We start from the raw sequence: 18,196 nt of genomic DNA, 5'->3' as shown, positions 1-18,196 counted from the left end.
CATTGTATCTGGACCTTTCAATATTTGATAGGTTTCAATGAGATCCCCCTTCATTCTTCTAAGCTCCAGTGAGTACAGGCCCTGAGCCATCAAACGTTCCTCATATGTTAACTCCTTCATTCCTGAAGTCAGTCTAATACCCCCTTCCCGCTCTCAGTCCACAACAGACACCCATATCAGAGTCAGGTTTATCATCACTCACATAAGTCATGAAATTTGTTTTGGTGGCAACAGTGCAGTGCAATACATAAAATTACTACAGTACCCTAGCTATATATATATGTGCCTAAGTCTTTTGCACAGTACTGTACACGTCAGCATATACAACCCTGAGATTCATTTTCTTGTGGGTATTCACAGTAAACACAAACAACCACAATAGAATCAATGGAAAAAACCATGCACATCATGATGGACAAATGACCAATGTGAAAAAGATGGCAAACTGAGCAAATACAAAAAGAAAATAATAATAATAATAATAATAATAAACAATAAATATAGAGAACATGAGATGAAGAGTCCTTGAAAGTGAGTCCACAGCTTGTAAAACAATGAAATGGTGCTGAATACCCTAAAATTGAAGGGATTTTTATTCTTTAAAGCCATTTTCACAGACGATGTTCCAAGAATCTTCACGAAGAATTCGGCATCGACAAACAGATCAGCTCAGTGCAGGACCCGGATCATCTTTAAATGACCATATTAAATCATTAAGGGCGCTGTGGTAGTGTAGTGGTTAGTGTGATACTGTTACAGCTCAGGGCATTGGCGTTCCCAGCCTCCTCCCCATGGAATGCACAGATTTTCCCCGGGTGCTCCAGTTTCTCCCACAGTCCAAAGACGTACCAGTTAGCTGGTCATTGTAACTTGTCCTGTGATTAGGTGAGGGTCGAATTCAGGTGGCTCGAAGGTCAGGAAGGGTCTGTTCCATGCCATATCCCTAAATCAGTAAATAAGTAATAAGTTTGAAATGAAAGAGCAGGGTGGTAGCTTGGGTTGGCTGCTTGTTTGTTCGGTTGTTTGCCGAGCCTGGAGGTGAAGCCCCCCACGTTTCATCAGCAGTTGAGAAGACATCAAGTGAGATTGAGTACTGATGATGTCACCTCGAATGGTGATGAAACATTTGCGACCTAACCTCCAGGCTTGGCAAGCAACCCTACCAACAAAAAAAAACTACTTTAATTCATCTGGTCTTGCAAGTTAAAGTACCAAGTCTAATACTATCACAGCTTTCTGAAAGTGACTGTAACCTGGGGCAATCTTCTTCAGTTCACTAGGAGTTACTGAATGTTGATCGATGACACTCAATAAATCAAGAGCAGCCGATACTATCATGGAAAATGAATTCTCAGCACAAGTTCACAGGGAAGCACTCCTCAGTTATAAACCAATATACATACAGTGGCCACTTTATTGGGTACCTCCCGCACCTAATAAAGTGGCTATTGAGTGTATGTTTGTAGTCTTCAGCTGATGTAGCCCATCCACTTCAAGGTTTGAAATGCTGTGCTTTCACAGATCCTCTTCTGCACACTACTGTTGTAACGTGTGGTTATTTGAGTTTCTGTCACCTTCCTGTTAACTTGAACCAGTCTGGCCATTCTCCTCTGACCTCTCTCATTAACCCACAGAACTGCTGCTCGCTGGATGTTTTTTTGTTTTTTGCAACATTCTCTGTAAATTCCAGAGACTATTGTGCGTGAAGATCCCAGGAGGTCATTAGATTCTCTGAGAATCACCTCGTCTGGCTCCATGGTCAGAGTCACTTGGATCACATTTCTTCCCCATTCCGATGTTTGGTTGGAACAACAGCTGAACCTCTTGACCAGAATCAGAATCAGGTTTATTATCACTGGCATGTGACGTGAAATTTGTTAACTTAGCAGCAGCAGTTCAATGCAATACATAATCTAGCAGAGAAAAAAAAATCTAAAAGAAATAATAAATAAGTAAATCAATTACGGTATACGTACAGTATATTGAATAGATTTTTTTAAAAATGTGCAAAAACAGAAATACTGTATATTATAAATAGTGAAGTAGTGTCCAAAGATTCAATGTCCATTTAGGAATCGGATGGCAGAGGGGAAGAAGCTGTTCCTGAATCGCTGAGTGTGTGCCTTCAGGCTTCTGTACCTCCTCCCTGATGGTAACAGTGAGAAAAGGGCATGTCCTGGGTGCTGGAGGTCCTTAATAATGGACGCTGCCTTTCTGAGACACCGCTCCCTAAAGATGTCCTGGGTACTTTGTAGACTAGTACCTAAGATGGAACTGACTAAATTTACAATCCTCTGCAGCTCCTTTCGGTCCTGTGCAGTAGCCCCTCCATACTAGACAGTGATGCAGCCTGTGACTGCATGTTTTTATACATTGAGTTACTGCTGCATGATTGGCTGATTAGATAGTTGCATTTATGAGCAGGGGTACAGATGAACCTAATAAAGTGACCACTGAATGTAGACTTTGCCCTATCCACCCCTTCCCCACTCCCACTGCAACTTAATATTAACTTCATTTCTCTCCTTTCCCATTGAAGAATATTCCATTTTTAAAAATATCTTTATATTACTTGCAAGGCAATCAATTTATTGCAACCATCATGTTATTTCGAAAATGCAGGAACTTTGACTGTTATTCTACTGGGATTTGTGAAAGTGTCGCTGCGCACAGTTTAAGATTTTGCAGGAATGCCATTTCCCCTGATTAAAACTAGTTTATGCAATCACTACAGCTTAATTAATGAGGGTTTGCTGATGTATTTTTTTCAATTTTAAGAATAAGTTGATCATCACATTCATGTTATTTTTTTAAATTTTTATTTTAGACGTACAGTGTGGAATGAGCCCTTCGAGCCTTACTGTCCGGCAACCCCCAATCGGCACTGTATCCGAATAAATAAATAAAGCTCACAAATGTAAGCTGTACGTCTTTGTAATGTGGGAGGAAAGCAGAGCACACAGAGACAACCCACGCAGAACATGCAAGCTCCTTACAGACCGCGGTGGGAATTGTACCCAGGTTGCTGGCACTGTACTAGTGCTATGCTCTCTGACTACCCTTTAGTTAAAAACTTCAACTCTGCTGCCTGAGAGTAGGCAGTTAGCGATTAATGGCACTATCACAGCTCAGGGCATCAGACTAGAGTTCAATTCCGACATCATCTGTAAGGAGTCTGTACGCCCTCCCTGTGGAACGCCGGGGTTTTCTCCGGGTGCTCTGGTTCCCTCCCACACTCCAAACATGCACTGGTTAGTAGGTTAATTGATCATTGTTAATGTCCCCGTGCTTAGGTGAGTGATAAATCGGTGGTTGCTGAGCAGCGCAGTTCGAAGGGCTGGAATTTTTTTATTGCTATATCTCAACAAACAAATAATAAGTAACAAATTCCCCTGTCATCATGAACAAAAAATATTTAATCTCCATCTTTCCAGAGTTACTGGCTCATTTGAGGTATGCAGCTAAATTATTCTGATAGTAGATGGAGCACACTAATGTGTTTCAAGCTAACATTGTCCAAAGAACAATTGGCTGAATCATACAATTATTTCGCAGACTGCCTGGAGAGCATAATATGATCCTTTCCACCAGGGAAACAAACCTTTGAACATTTGCCCTGAGTTTTCCATGTAAATTTGCATTAATATTATCTTTCAAGAATCACTAGATTCTGGAATGGTTCCAGAAGACCAGAAAAGGAAACTATAGGCCAGCTGTTCTGACCTCAGTGGTTGAGAAGATGTTGGAGTCGATTACTAATCAGGGTACTTGGAGGCACATGATAAAATAGGTTGTAGTCAGCATGGTTTCCTCAAGGGAAAGTCTTGCCTGACAAATCTGTTGGAGTTATGGAAGAAGTAACGAGCAGGATAGACAAAGGAGAATCAGTTAATGTTGTGTGCTTGGATTTTCAGAAGGCAATGTCAGAGAGAGGCTATCAATCTAGGATGCTAATCCTCTACACATGACCAGTCCTTATGAAGGGACTCGGCTGAAACATAGACTGGTTTTCATTTCCTTAGATTCTGCCTGACCTGCTGAGTTCCTCCAGCATTATGTGTGTTGCTCTAGATTTCCAGCGTCTGCACAACCTCTTGTGTTTATAATCCTGTGCATTATTCCTTTGAGCTCTTAGACCTGGTTAGGAAGTTATTGTTCAAATAGTTGTAACCCTTAAGTTCGACCAGCACCATTAGTCTAGGAGAAGGCAGTCTCCAGCCCCGCCAAATTTGTGAAATCTCGTTTGCGTGGGTGCTGTGTGATGTTTTCCCCTGTTACAAATCAGTGCCACAAAATAACAAACAGTCCCTCACATGCAACTAAACGATTTAGCTTAATAATTCTTAATTTGACTAGAGGGTTAGTAAAGAAAAACAAAAAGAAAAAGGGAATCCATTGTTCACGTTGGAGCTCATGTTTTTCCCGTCCGTTAGTTCTCCATCGATTCCCCCGGGGCATCGTTGACTTCCCGCCCCATTCTACGTCCACTCTGTCCTGCAGTCTACGACCACTCCATTCTGGCATCTTCTCTCTCCATCTTCCGCCAAACAAAAGCCCGCGAATTCCTCGCTCTCGGGCATGCAAGGAAGAAAAACCTCCCCTCATTGGGCAGCGCACATTCCAAAGCCCCCATTATCTCCAGTCATAACCCAAACACTGCAGCTACATTAGCAGTAAAACCTTTCCCAGGGCGTTACATAGTGATTATTTGCTACAAGCCGAGGATGTTCTGGCATTGGAGAGGGTCCAGAGGAGCTTCACGAGAATGCTCTTGGGACTAAAAGAGTTAATAATGAGGAGTGTTTGATGACTCTTGGCCTGTGTTTGATGGAGTTTAGAAGAATGAGGGGAGACCTCATTAAAACCTATCAAATATTGAAAGGTATGGATAGAATGGATGCAGAGCAGATGTTTCCAAGTGTGTTGGAGTCTAGGACCGGTGAGAGCAGCCTCAGAATAGAGGGATATCCATTTAGAACAGACGTGAGGAGGAATTTCTTTAGCCGGAGGCTGGTGAGTCTGTGGAATTCATTGCTACAGATGGCTGTGGAGCCCAAGACAATGGGTCTATTGAAAGGGGAGGTTAATACATTCTGATTATTCATTTCTTTTCCGATACAGTGTGGAGTGGGCCCTTACGGCCCTTCGAGCCGCACCGCCTCAGCAACCCCACAGCCCCCATTAGCCCTAATGTAATCACGGGACAGTTTACAATCACTACTTAATCTGCCTGGTAGGTCCTTGGCCTGTGGGAGGAACGAGGAGGACCTGCAGAAAACCCACACATTCAATGGGTGCAGACACTCCTTACAGAGCAGCACGGGAACTGAATTCCAAATTCCAGAACACCCCAAGCTGTAATAATGTTGCGCCAACGGCTACGCTATTAGGAGAGTGGGGTTGAGAGGGATAATAAATTAGCCATGATGGAATTGCAGAGCAGACCCAGTAGGTTGAATGGCCTAATTCTACTCCTGTATACTTGATTAGTATAGTGTGTACTAATAACAGCTCAAGACATCGCTCCATAAAGACCAGTACAGTATGTGTGTTTGTGTGGGAGTGTGATATAATGACATTAGACTGCAGTGATGAAGCAGATTAGGTTTCTATTAAGGTTCAATATACTTTAATGAAGCACATGAATTGGAGAAGGTGTGGGTGTGCACGTATGTGGACGTGTAGTTATTTGTGATTAGCAGTTTAGAAATTGACCCTTTTCAGCCGGAGAGGGTGGCAGCCGGCAGCTTCACTCTCCGACAGACAGACCAACGAGCAGTGAAGGATTGTGTGGTTAGCCCCAGCGCACCCTCGGCCGTGTTGGTCGTCAATGCAAACAACACCTTTCACTGTATGTTTTGATGTACGCATGATAAATAAACTTGAATCTTGAACACCTGGGTCTTGAGATAAGCCACCCAGGCACAATGTACCAGATATCAGTGCTTCGCACAGGTTGGAGAGGAAACACCTCGTATTCTGTCTGAGTATCCTCCAACCTGATGGCATGAATCTTGATTTCTCCATATCCCCCTTCTCCCTCTTTTTCCATCCCCCATTCTGGTTCCCCTCTCTCCCCTCTCTTCTCCTCACCTCCCTTTGATGTCCCTTCTCCCTCCCTTTCTCCCATGGTCCACTCTCCTCTCCAATCAGATTCCTTCTTCTTCAGCCCTTCACCTCTTCCACCTATCACCTCCCAGCTTCTTTTCTTCACCCCCTCCCCCACCCACCTGATCTCACCTACCACCTGCCAGCTTGTACTCCTTCCCCTCCCCCCAGCTTCTTCCCCCATCCTTTCCAGTCCTGATGAAGCTTCCCGGCCCAAAATGTCAACTGTTTACTCTTTTCCATAGATACTCCCCGGCCTGCTGAGTTTTTCTGGCATTTTGTGTGTGTTTGCTCAATTCCAGTATATTGCTGATTCAGTGAGTTAGGCAGTGCAGAAGAATTTCAGTCTCTGTCCGAACACACAGCTCAACAGATTAATATCGAACTGCAAAAGCCAACAACAAAACATTAATCTCAGTGTCCAGGGAAATGGCTGCGTTTATTCAGGGATCCTGAGATAATGCTCGTGCATCTTCTGTCTTTGCTATTTTTGTTGCCCCAGCCTTTGGGTATTATCATAGAAAACAGAACAATAGAGCACAATACAGCCCCTTCAGCCCATCATGTTGTGCCAACTTTTAACCAACTCTACGATCAACCTAACCCTTCCCTATAGCTCTTCATTTTTCTATCATCCAGGTGCCTATGTGAGAGTCTCCAATGCATCTGTCTCTATCACCACCCCGACGGCACATCTCACACACTCACTCACCACTGCAGTGTAAAATACCTAACTCTGCACTTTCCTCCAACTACTTTAAAAGTATGCCCTCACGTATTAACCATTTCTGCCCTGGGAAAAAAGCTTCAGGCTATCCACTTGATCATCTTGTAAACCTCTATCAGGTCACCTCTCATCCTCCTTCTCTTCAAAGAGAGAAGCCCTAGCTTGCTCACTCTGTCCTCAAAAGCTTTGCTCTCTAATCCAGGCATCGTCCTGGTAAATCTCCTCTGCAACCCCCACCCCCCCAAGAGCTTCCGCATCCTTCCAATAATGAGGTGACCAGAATGGAACACAATATTCCAAGTGTGGCCTACCCACAGTTTCATAGAGCTGTGACGTTACCTGGTGCTCTTGAACTTAGTCCCCTGACTGATGAAGACCAACACACTGTATAACTTCTTAACCAGACTTTCGCATCATCTGCAGTCTATCAAATTTTACTTTTGAAAAGCAGGCTAACAATATGTCAACTTATGGATGATTGCAATGTATAATGATTAACGAATTACTTGATAAGAGTCTTGGTCCGAAACGTCAACTGTTTATTTCCCTGCATAGATACTGCCTGGCCTGAGTGTGTGTGTGTCTGTGTGTTGCTCAAGATCTCCAGCATCTGCAGATTTCGTTGTGTTTAAAGTTTGTAGTAACTGTGAAATTTAAACCCAGTTTATTAAATACTTCAGTATTTTAAAAATATCACATCTTTGTAATGATGGCTGTGAAGCTTCTGATTTCCTGAGATCTTCAGGAAAGAAAATCTGCCATCTTTACCAGACCTCTCCACAGATGCTGCCTGACCTGCTGAGTTCCTCCAGCATTTTGTGTGTGTTGCTCTGGATTTCCAGCGTCTGCAGCATCTCCTGTGTTTATGATTTCCCACTTACCTCTTTCTGCACATAGATTCAGCCATTTAACCCGTGCAGAAGACTGTCTTGCAATAACTAAACAATCTCATCATCGCAGCACGCACAAAATGCTGGAGGAACTCAGCAGGTCAGGCAGCATCAACAGAAATTAATAAACAGTTGACGTTTTGGGCTGAGACCCTTCTTCAGGACTGTGGGGGTGGGGGGTGGGGAAGAGGCCAGAATAAGAAGGTGGGGTGGAGGGAAAGAAACATATTGATAAATCTAACCCTTCCCTCCTACACAGGGTCATAATCTTCCATTTTTCTTACATGCTTGTGTCCATCTGAGAGTCTTTTAAAACCATACCCTCTAATTGAGGCAGCCTTCTGGTGAATCTTTCCTGCGCTTCTCCACAGTCAAAGTCAAAATAAATTTATTGTCAAAGTAGGTATACGTCATCTTATACCACCTGAGAGTCATTCTTTGCAGGCATTTACAGAAAAATAAAGAAATGCAGTAGAATTTATGAAAAACTATACACAAAGACTGACAAACAACCAAAAGAAAAGACAATTCTGCAAATAAAAATAAATAAACAATACTGCGAACATCACGCAGACACGAGGAAATCTGCAGATGCTGGAAATTCAAGAACACACACAAAATGCCGGTGGAACGCAGTGGGCCAGGCAGCATCTATAGGAAGAAGCACAGTTGACGTTTCGGGCTGAGAACCTGAGAACGTGGTTGTAGAGTCTTTGAAAGTGAGCCTGTAGGTTGTGGAATCAGTTCAACGTTCAGGCTAGTGAAGTTATTCACGCTGGTTCAGCAGCCTGAAGGTTGAGGGATAATACCTATTCCTGAACCTGGTGGTGTGAGTCCTGAGGCTCCTGTACCTCTTGCCCAATGGCAGCAGCAAGAAGAGGGCATGGCCTGGGTGGTGGGGGTCCCTGATGCCAGCAGCATGGCAGCTCTCCTCGTATGGTACACGTGCTCAGTGGACTGCGATGGGTCCACCACTTTCTGTAGACACCACATTTTTCTACATCCTTGTCCCATGTGTGGTCTGACTGCCTGGCAGAACATTAGATAGAAACAAGAACAAAGAGAGACAATTTTACAGGTGAAAGTAGGTTATTTCTGAGTAATGTACGACTTTTGCCTTGTTTAATTCACCGCTGAATACAACCCGAAGGTAATTAAACATTTAAAGAATTTCAAAGGCAAATTTAACAAATTTAATACCAAAAAAAAACACTTAGCAACCTGAAGAGATTTCACATGATTATACTTTACAAGTTAATGAATCAGAGTATGGCAATATCGTGATGAAGTTACTGTTCAGCTATTTAATTTTTAATCCATGGGTGGAATTTCAACTCTCACCACGGTAGCTGGTGAATTTGAAATCAAGTAATTAATTAAATCTGGAATATATAGCTCGTAACAGTTCTGACGACATGACAATGGCTCACGAAATATAAAGGCAGGAATATACAGCACTTCTCAACTATGTGACCTCTCCCCAAAATGTGGACCAGCAGATGCAGGAGAAGATTATCATCTCCACACCTTCTATCCCCTCAAGACCCATGTCATCCTGATTTGGAAATATGTCACCAGTCCTTCGTCATCGCTGGGTCTAAATCCATAAGATCATATTTGTTATTTATTTTTGTTAACTTATTTGTGGTAATATTACTTACATGTTATGAAATATTGCTGTAATATGTAATATTACTTTGTGTGTTATGCGTGTGAGTTGTGTGTTATGCATTTGAGCTGTGTGTTTTGCGTGTGAGTTATATGTACAGTGCTGTGTGTCTTGGTCCGGAGGAATGTTGTCTAGTTTAACAGAATACATATGTACGGTTGAATGACAATATACTTGAACTTGCTATGATCATAACAGATAGGAGAAAAATTAGACGAGAACACAAAATCTCCTTACAGACAGTGGCGGAATTGAACTGGTGCTGTAATTGCCTTATCCCCTTTTGTTCGAGCCTGATGGTTGAGAGGTAGAAACTGTCTTTGGACTGTACTTGAATCAACGCTCATCTCCTGGGACATGAGAGGAAACCAGGAAACCCAGAGGAAACTCTTGTGGTTACAGGGAGAACATGCAAGCTCCACACTGACAGCACCCGAAGTCAGGATTGAACCTGAGACTCTGGCTCTGCAAGGCAGCATCTCTACCAGCTACGCTACTGTACCTCCAAGCTCTGTGCCACAGGGTTCAATGGTAGAGCCCTGTCTCGCTGGAATTCCCTGGCAGTCCATCTGGAGCTATCACCTGAATCCAACAACAGTCTAGAATTAGACACACTAGCGTTCAAGGATTACTGATCGGGAGATGGGGAAGCATTAATTTTTACTTTACCTTAATATTTCAATATTCAGGATTGTTTAATGTAATTTCCTGTACACAAGTGAAAGGAGAATGAAATAATTGTTATTCCATATCTGATGCAGCACAAAAAAAAACACATTAAGATAAAGAAAACAATAGTAGTAAAAACACATACAATAAATATAAATACATAAGATAGCTTATATACACAGATTGACTGCATGTCCATAAAGTGGCACTGGGCTATATATCAGGTGATTGATGGGAAATATAAAGAAGTGGTGGAGTTAGTGGGTGGAGGTGTTGATCAGCCTTACTGCTTGGGGAAAGTAACTGGTTTTGAGTCTGGTGGTCCTGGTGTGGATGCCATGTAGCCTCCTCCCTGATGGGAGTGGGACAAACAGTCCATGAGCAGGGTGGGTGGGATCCTTCATGAAGTTCTGGCCCTTTGCCCGCATCTTTCTGTATATACGTCCTTGATGGTGGGTAGGCTGGTGCCGGCGAGGCATTGGGCAGTTTCGACAATCTTTCACAGTTTTGATGCGTGGCACAAGTTCTTGTTCAGGCATATTCTGGAGGTGGGCCCCAGCACTGCATCACTTTCCAAGAGTATTCAGTTCCTCTTTGTATCCAGGGGAGTGCCCACATGCATGGACCAGAGGGCCGTAACATTTCTCTGCCAAGGCCAAATCCAAACTTTGTACTGTGGAGAACACTCTAACGTTGCATCGTTGTCTGTTATTGAGGGGCCACTGCAGAGGATTGGAAAAAGCTGAGGAGGGCTGTTAACTCAGACAGCTCCATCACGGACACATCTTTCCCCCCCACCAAGGTCATCTTCAAAAGGTGATGCCTTAAAAAGTCGGCGTGCATCAATAAGGACCTGGAGATGACCTCTTCTCATTACCACCATCAGGGAGGAGGAACAGGAGTCTGAAGACACACACTCAACATTTCAGGAACATCCTCTTCCCCTCCGCCATCAGATTTCTGAATGGACAATGAATCCATGAGCACTACCTCAATATTTTACTCTGTTTTTTAGCACCACTTCTTTTTTTATATATTCCTATTGTGATTTACAGTAATATTTTATGTATTGCAGTGATAATTAACCTAATTCTGATGAGATATTTTATGTGTTTGTATATTTTTCAGCATCAGAGAATACCAGACAATCGCCCTGCACATCTCCTTCCTCTTTGGGGTGGGAGAGAAACACTGAAGGTATGGACTAGATAAATTCACTCTTTATTTTTGCTTATTGAGATGTACAGCACAGTAACAGGTGCTGTCAGCCCAGTGAGCCTGCGCTGTCCAGTTACCTATCTGACTGAACCCTAACCTATCAATCAGTACATCTTTGGAATGTGGGAAGCCATGGGGAGAACGTACAAACTTCTTACGGACTGTGGTGGGAATTGAACTTGGGCTGCAAGTGCGGTGATACCGTTATTGTAACCACAATGTTACTGTGCCACGTGTGGGCACGTGGCCAAGTGGTTAAGGTATTTGACTAGCGGTCGTGAGTTCGAGCCCCAGCCGAGGCAGCGTGTTCTGTCCTTGAGCAAGGCACTTAACCACACAGTGCTCTGCGACGACACTGGTGCCAAGCTGTATCGGCCCTTGCCCTTCCCTTGGACAACATCAGTGTTGTGGAGAGGAGAGACTTGCAGCATGGGCAACTGCCGGTCTTCCATACAACCTTGCCCAGGCCTGCGCCCTGGAGAGTGAAGACTTTCCAGGCGCAGATCCATGGTCTCGCAAGACTAACGGATGCCTTAAAAAAAATGTTACTGTGCCGTCCTATGAATAGTTTTATCGTAAACTCATTTTTACTTGTTACATCGACGTCAAAACATACAGTAAAGTGCCTCGTCTGCATCAAATCAAGGCAGCAAAGATTGTACGAAGCATCCAGCAAATGTCACCACCAACGTAGCATTCCTACAACTTCCTGACTCTAGCCTTTAGAATGCGGGAAGAAACCAGAGCACCCAGAGAAATCGCACGTGGTCACATGGAGAACATACAAGCTCCCGACAGACTGTGGTGGGAATTGAACCGGGGTCACTGATGCTGTGATAATGTTACACTAACCGAATGCTAATATGCCACCCGCGGTGGGACTGTGACTGCTTGTGTGATTTGCCTTTCGCATAATAGATTTCAACATCAGCCTGTGACTCAAATACGTCCAGAATATTTAATTAACTTGTGTGGAGAATATTAAATCTTATTTTTATGTAATATTAGGCTTTCACTCGCTGGAGAAGATCAGTATAAGAGGTCAGAGAAATACAGTATCTAATTAACTAAATCTTATTGCCATGGTGATGGGACTCTTTCATGTTTGCTCTGTTTTGATGTACGTTAACACCTCAAATGGCTGAGGAGTGAAATGTGGCACATTTTAAGGCTAATTTATACTTGTGCTTACTAGCTTACGCCTTAGCCTATGCAAGTGGGCTACGCCGTTGTGAGCATTTATACTTGTGTGTTGGTGTCTGTGCGTCGCTCTGCAATTCACTGCCAAAACGCTAGTTGACGGTGGGGTTTCTATGCCACTGTGTTGAGTTTCTTTGTGTTGAAACTCAACACAAAGAAACTCAAACTTCAAACAATGGCGACTGAAACTGAAGGGGGGTGAATTTTCTGTGCTTGTCCGGCCACTGACAGACATGGACGAGGAAATGCATTTCAAATATTTTCGGATGTCGGCAGGTAGACTTGACGATTTGGTTCATCGTCTCCAACCATTTATTTTGCATCAGTGTACGCACAGTATACTCAGAGACTGGCAATCACCATTCAAGTTTTAGCTTCAGGTGGAAGTCAACAGGCTGCAGCAGCTAGCTACAAACTGGCGTCAAGCACAGGGTCCTCCATAATTTCGGAGGTCTGTAAAGCTTTATGGAAAGCATTGCAGCCAGAGTTCCTTCCCTGCCCTTCAGTCGCCCAGTGGGAAGCTATTGCAGTGTAGGAGGAAACGTGATGTTACCAAGTGGACCAGTCACAGTTGTTGCAGTCTGCATCGCATCAACGCGTAGTTACATTTTTGGGGAGGTGCGCATCAGGCTATGGGGTAGGGTACGGTGTAGGGTACGTGGCTATGCCATACCTACGGCGTCGATTTGATGCACAAGTATAAATTGGCCTTTAGAGTGAGGCAGCTCCCATGGGAGTATACATTCAGTGGCCACTTTATTAGGTACATCTCTACTGCTCATTAATGCAAATATCTAATCAGCCAATCGTGTGGCAGCAACTCAATGCATAAAAACATGCAGACATGGTCAAAGGTTCATTTGTTGTTCAGACCAGACATCAGAATGGGGAAGAAATGTGATCAAAGTGACTTTGGCCATAGAATGATTGTTGGTGCCAGATAGGGTGGTTTGAGTATCTCAGAAACTGCTGATCTCCTGGGATTTTCATGCACAACAATATCTAGAGTTTACAGAGAATGGTGTGAAAAACCAAAGAACATCCAGTGAGTGGTAGTTCTGTGGACAAAAATGCCTTGTTAATGAGAGAGGTCAGAGGAGAATGGCCGGACTGGTTCAAGCTGACAGAAAGATGACAGTATCTCAGATAACCACACGTTACAACAGTGGTGTGCAGAAGAGGAGGATCTCTGAATACACAACACATCGAACCTTGAAGTAGATGGGCTACACCAGCAGCAGATCACACTAGGTTCCACTCCTGTACCTAATAACATGGCCACTGAGTGTAAATAACATTTATGTCAACGATCTTAAATACCTTCATTATTATAGTGGATAGGTTGGAGGAATCATTGAATGACAAATTCATTGGATCAAAGGATCACAGAAATTTCAAGATCCTGGGTGTCAACATCTCTGAAGATCTATCCTGGTCGCAACATAATGATGGAATCATGAAGAAGGTACACCAGTGACTATGCCTCATCAGGAGTTTGAGGAAATTTAATGTGTCACCAAAGACCCTAGCAAATTTCTATGGCTCTACAGTGGAAAGTATCCTGACTGGTTACACCACCATTTGGCATCAAGGCTCCAATGAACAGGATGGGAAAAAGCTGCAGGAGGTTCTAACCTCAGCCATCTCTATCATGGCACTAGGCACCCTAACATTGAGGACATCTTCTTCAATAAGTCACCATTCTTCATTAAAGATCCTCACCAGTCAGGACATGCTCCTTCTCATTACTACAATCACGGAGAAGTTACAGGAGCCTGAAGACACACTCAATGATTCCTTCGCCATCAGATTTCTGAATGAACAATGAACCCATGTACACTACTTCACTATATATAGGCGTTAGTATAATATTTTACAGTGCCAGCGATTAGGGTTCGATTCCCACTGCTCTCTCTTTGCACGTCTTCCCCATGACTGCATGGGTTTCCTCCAGGTGCTCCAGTTTCCTCCTACATTCCTAAGACGTGTGGTTAGGGTTACACACTTAAAATACAGGAGGAACCCAACAGATTAGGGAGCATCTATAGAGAGGAATAAGCAGTCAACATTTTGGGCCCAGACCCTTCATCTGGACTGGAAAGGAAGACGCCAGAATAAGAAGATGGGGGACAGGGGTGGGGTGGGGATAGGAAGACAATCTAGAAGGTGATAGGTGAAGCCAGATGGGTGGGGAACAGGGGATGAAGTAAGAAACTGGGAGGTGATAGGTGAAAAGTGTAAAGGGTTGAAGAAGAAGGAATCTGATAGGAGAGGAGAGTGGACTACAGGAGAAAGGGAAGGAGGAGGGGCAACTGGGGGAGGTAATGGGCAGAAGAGGTAAGCGGCCAAAGTGGGAAATAAAGGAAGAGGGAAGGGGGAAGGGAAAATTTAGCAGAAGTTGGAGAAATCGATACTCATACCATCAGGTTGGAAGCTACCTAGACGGAATATGAGGTGTTGTTCCTCGAACCTGAGAGTGGTCTCATCATGGTAGTAGATGGACCGACATGTCAGAACAGGAATAGGGATAGGAAATCCTGCAATTTGCAAATGGAGCAAAGGTGTTCAACAAAGTGGTCCCCCAATCATCATCAGGGCCTCACCAATATCCAGGAGACCACATTGGGAGCACTGGATACATTGGGAGCATTGGGCGGCCCCAACAGGCTCACAGGTGGCGTGTTGCCTCACCTAGAAGGACTGTTTGGGAATGGAGGTGGGGGAGGAGGTGAATGGGCAGGTCTAGCACCTCTGCCACTTTCAGGGATAGGTGCCGGGGGGAAGATTGGTGGGGAGGGACGAATGGACAAGCAATCCCTGCAAAATGTGGGTAGTGTGGGGGGTGGGGCAGGTAAAGATGGGTTTGGTGGTAGGATCCCATTGAAGATGGCAGAAGTTCTGATGTGTTGGATGTGGAAGCTCATGGCGTGGTAGGTGAGGGTTAGGGTTAGTAAGCTGTTGGCACTGGAAGTATGGAGACACAAGCAAGCTGCCCAGCACAGCCCACTCTGATTTGATTTGACGCAAATGATGCATTTCACTGAATGCTTCAATGTACATGTGACAATAAAACTAATCTTATCTTCAAGACTTTCTGGTGAAGTTTTACATACATCTACAATGGATTCTGAGACACAATTTACTACTAGGCAAACCAGTCACCTTGAAATTTCTGACTACTTTCTCTCTGTGTCTTACAGCTTTGCTGAAAAGTCCTTCAATTTCATCACAACGATCCACCGAGAGCCTCTTTTCTGCAAGGTAGCTGAAATTAATGTCTTTATTAACTTAATTCTTACTGGATGCTATCCATTCCCAGTCCACCAGTGAACTATTGTTGCCCCCCTCCGGGTGCCATCTAAAATATCACTAACTTGGGACTTCCTTGCTTTAGGAATTCTTTGCATTGCTGTTTTTCAAGTTTTGAGTCTGTTTCGGGTCCACAAATGGTTGTTGCTTGCTGCACTCCTCGGTCGCTGAGGGGGTTGTAGACAATAGTCTCTGTGTACCTGTGGGCATTTACAGTCCCTTGTGCATCTGCAGTCACCTGTAGATCCCTGGTTCACCTGTAGTCATTTAAAGTTCCTTGTGCACCTGGAGTCACCTGTAGTTTCCTTGTACATATCTGTAAAGAATTTGTGCATTCCCAGCACATCCCCAAAACAAGTGAAGCATTTCACTATAAGTTGCAATCTAACGTGACAAATAAAGATAAAGCTATTCTTTACTAGTGCACCTGTGGTTACCAGTAGTTTCCCCTGTGTATCTGCTGTCCACCATGTGCTTACCGCTCCATGTGTACCTGTCGTTCCTCGTGTACCTGCAGTTTCATGGTTCCCAGTAACATTTCAATGCCTTCCTCAATAAAAGAAAACTCTCTCCGTCTTCCAATCCCGTTCTCTGCAGCAGACTCTTGGAATGAGAATCAATTAGTCACACTAATTTATCATTAGTCTATGTGGGAATTGCTAAACTACAATTTGATTGCATTGCCAGAAGACAGTTCATTTTTCTAAGCCTCCAACAAGGCCTCATTGTTTTCTTTTCCCAGCTTTTAAACATTAACCAGCTCCATAAAACGTTAAACAAATACATTCACAAAAAGAAATGCTTGTTTGTTTCTTTCTGAGCTGCAGGCAGTGAAATTATTTGCACTTTTATTTCAGTTAGGGGGTAGAGATGGAATTGCAGGAATGCCTGATTGGCTTTTTTACGGTGTTTCTATGCGTGTGTGCTGACCCATCATGGAGTCACTTTCAATCCTGCTATTTATTTATTGAGATGCAGCACCCAATAGGCGCTTCCAACCGCACAGCACAGCAACCCTCAACAATCCCAATTTAACCCTAATCTTATCACGGGACAATTTACAATCATCAATTAACCTACAGTGTACATTGTAGGGCTGTGGGTGGAAATCGGAACACTGGGAGAAAATCCATGCATTCCACAGGGAACACGTACAGACTCCTTACGAGTGACAGTGGAAATGAACTCTGACCTCCAGAAAGGCCCAAGGGTTGTGCTAACTGATACCCAACCATGGGGCACAGAAAAACCTCGTCGCTGCTCTCATTGTAGGGAAAGAGGGAGATCCAGGGAGAGAGGGAAACATTTTCACTTCTCAAGTTCAAGTTTATTCTCATCTCACTGTACATATATACAACCAAATGAAAATAAGTTCCTCCAAACCGTGGTGCACCCATAATACACGTATCACGTACAGTACATAATAATAAAATATTACCATAAATAAGTTAATAAAACAGAATTCAAAGTGCATGTAAACAGTAAACATCTCACTGTCCTAGTGACAAGACTTCGGTGGTGTCAGGGTATTCATTAGTCTCACAGTCTGAGGGAAGAAGCTGTTCCCCAGTCTGTCAGTCCAAGTCCTGATGCTCCTGTACCTCCTTCCTGATGGTAGTGGGTCAAAGAGATTGTGGGATGGGTGGTAGGGATCCTCAACAATGCTCCTGGTAAACGTCACAAATGGGGGAGGCAGGAGGCAAGGGAAGAGGAGACTTCTGGCTGCTTTACAAAAGATTCAAAAAACTTTATTGTCATTCTAACCGTACATCCCCTCTTCAGGGCAGAATGAGACAGCGTTTCCCAGGAGCAGTGCAATCATAACATAACAAATGCAAAACTAAATAATAAACGTAACAATAAATAGTAAAACACAACAGCCACATGTCAGTTAAAATCAAGTTATAAGTGTCCAGTGCGAGTTAAAAGTGTCCAAAGCAGAGTCAGGTGGAGCAGCTATTTAGCAGTCTGACTGCCTGTGGGAGGAAACTGTTTAGTAGCCTTGTGGTTTTAGTTTTGATGCTCCTGTAACGTTTGCCTGATGGCAGGAGAATATCCAAGCGTTCTCATTCTGAAAGGTTTCTGTCCATGGTCCCGCGGAGGGATCTCAGGGTGCAAGGTGCACTACAGAGTGACCCGTACTGGAGTCGTCCACTGTATCCAGTGCTCCCGCTGTGGCCTTCTACACATTGGTGACACCCCAATGCGGACTGGAGGACTGTTTCATCAAGCACCTTCACACCGTCTGCCACAAAAGGCAGGATCTCCCAGTGGCCAACCATTTCAGTTCAAGCAACACACACAAAACGCTGGAGGAACTCAGCAGGCCAGGCAGCATCTTTGGAAAAAAGTACAGTCGACATATCGGGCATCTGCAGATTTTCTCTTCTTTGTCTTTTCAGTTCA

General features: G+C 43.9%; 1 protein-coding gene across 1 annotated transcript in view; it reads left to right on the top strand.

Annotated features, from left to right (window-relative positions):
- The window catches only part of vwa5b1 (von Willebrand factor A domain containing 5B1), a 163,656-nt gene that overhangs the window by 137,238 nt on the left and 8,222 nt on the right, over nucleotides 1-18,196 (top strand). Inside the window, exons 19-20 of the mRNA XM_063033000.1 lie at nucleotides 11,192-11,260; nucleotides 15,682-15,742. Coding sequence (XP_062889070.1) covers nucleotides 11,192-11,260; nucleotides 15,682-15,742 — 130 coding nt within the window. The remainder of the gene's footprint in view (nucleotides 1-11,191; nucleotides 11,261-15,681; nucleotides 15,743-18,196) is intronic.

The sequence above is a fragment of the Mobula hypostoma genome, chromosome 25, assembly GCF_963921235.1.
Source record: "Mobula hypostoma chromosome 25, sMobHyp1.1, whole genome shotgun sequence".
NCBI classification, from domain to species: Eukaryota; Metazoa; Chordata; class Chondrichthyes; order Myliobatiformes; family Myliobatidae; genus Mobula; species Mobula hypostoma.
This window is presented reverse-complemented; position numbering and strand designations above follow the sequence as displayed.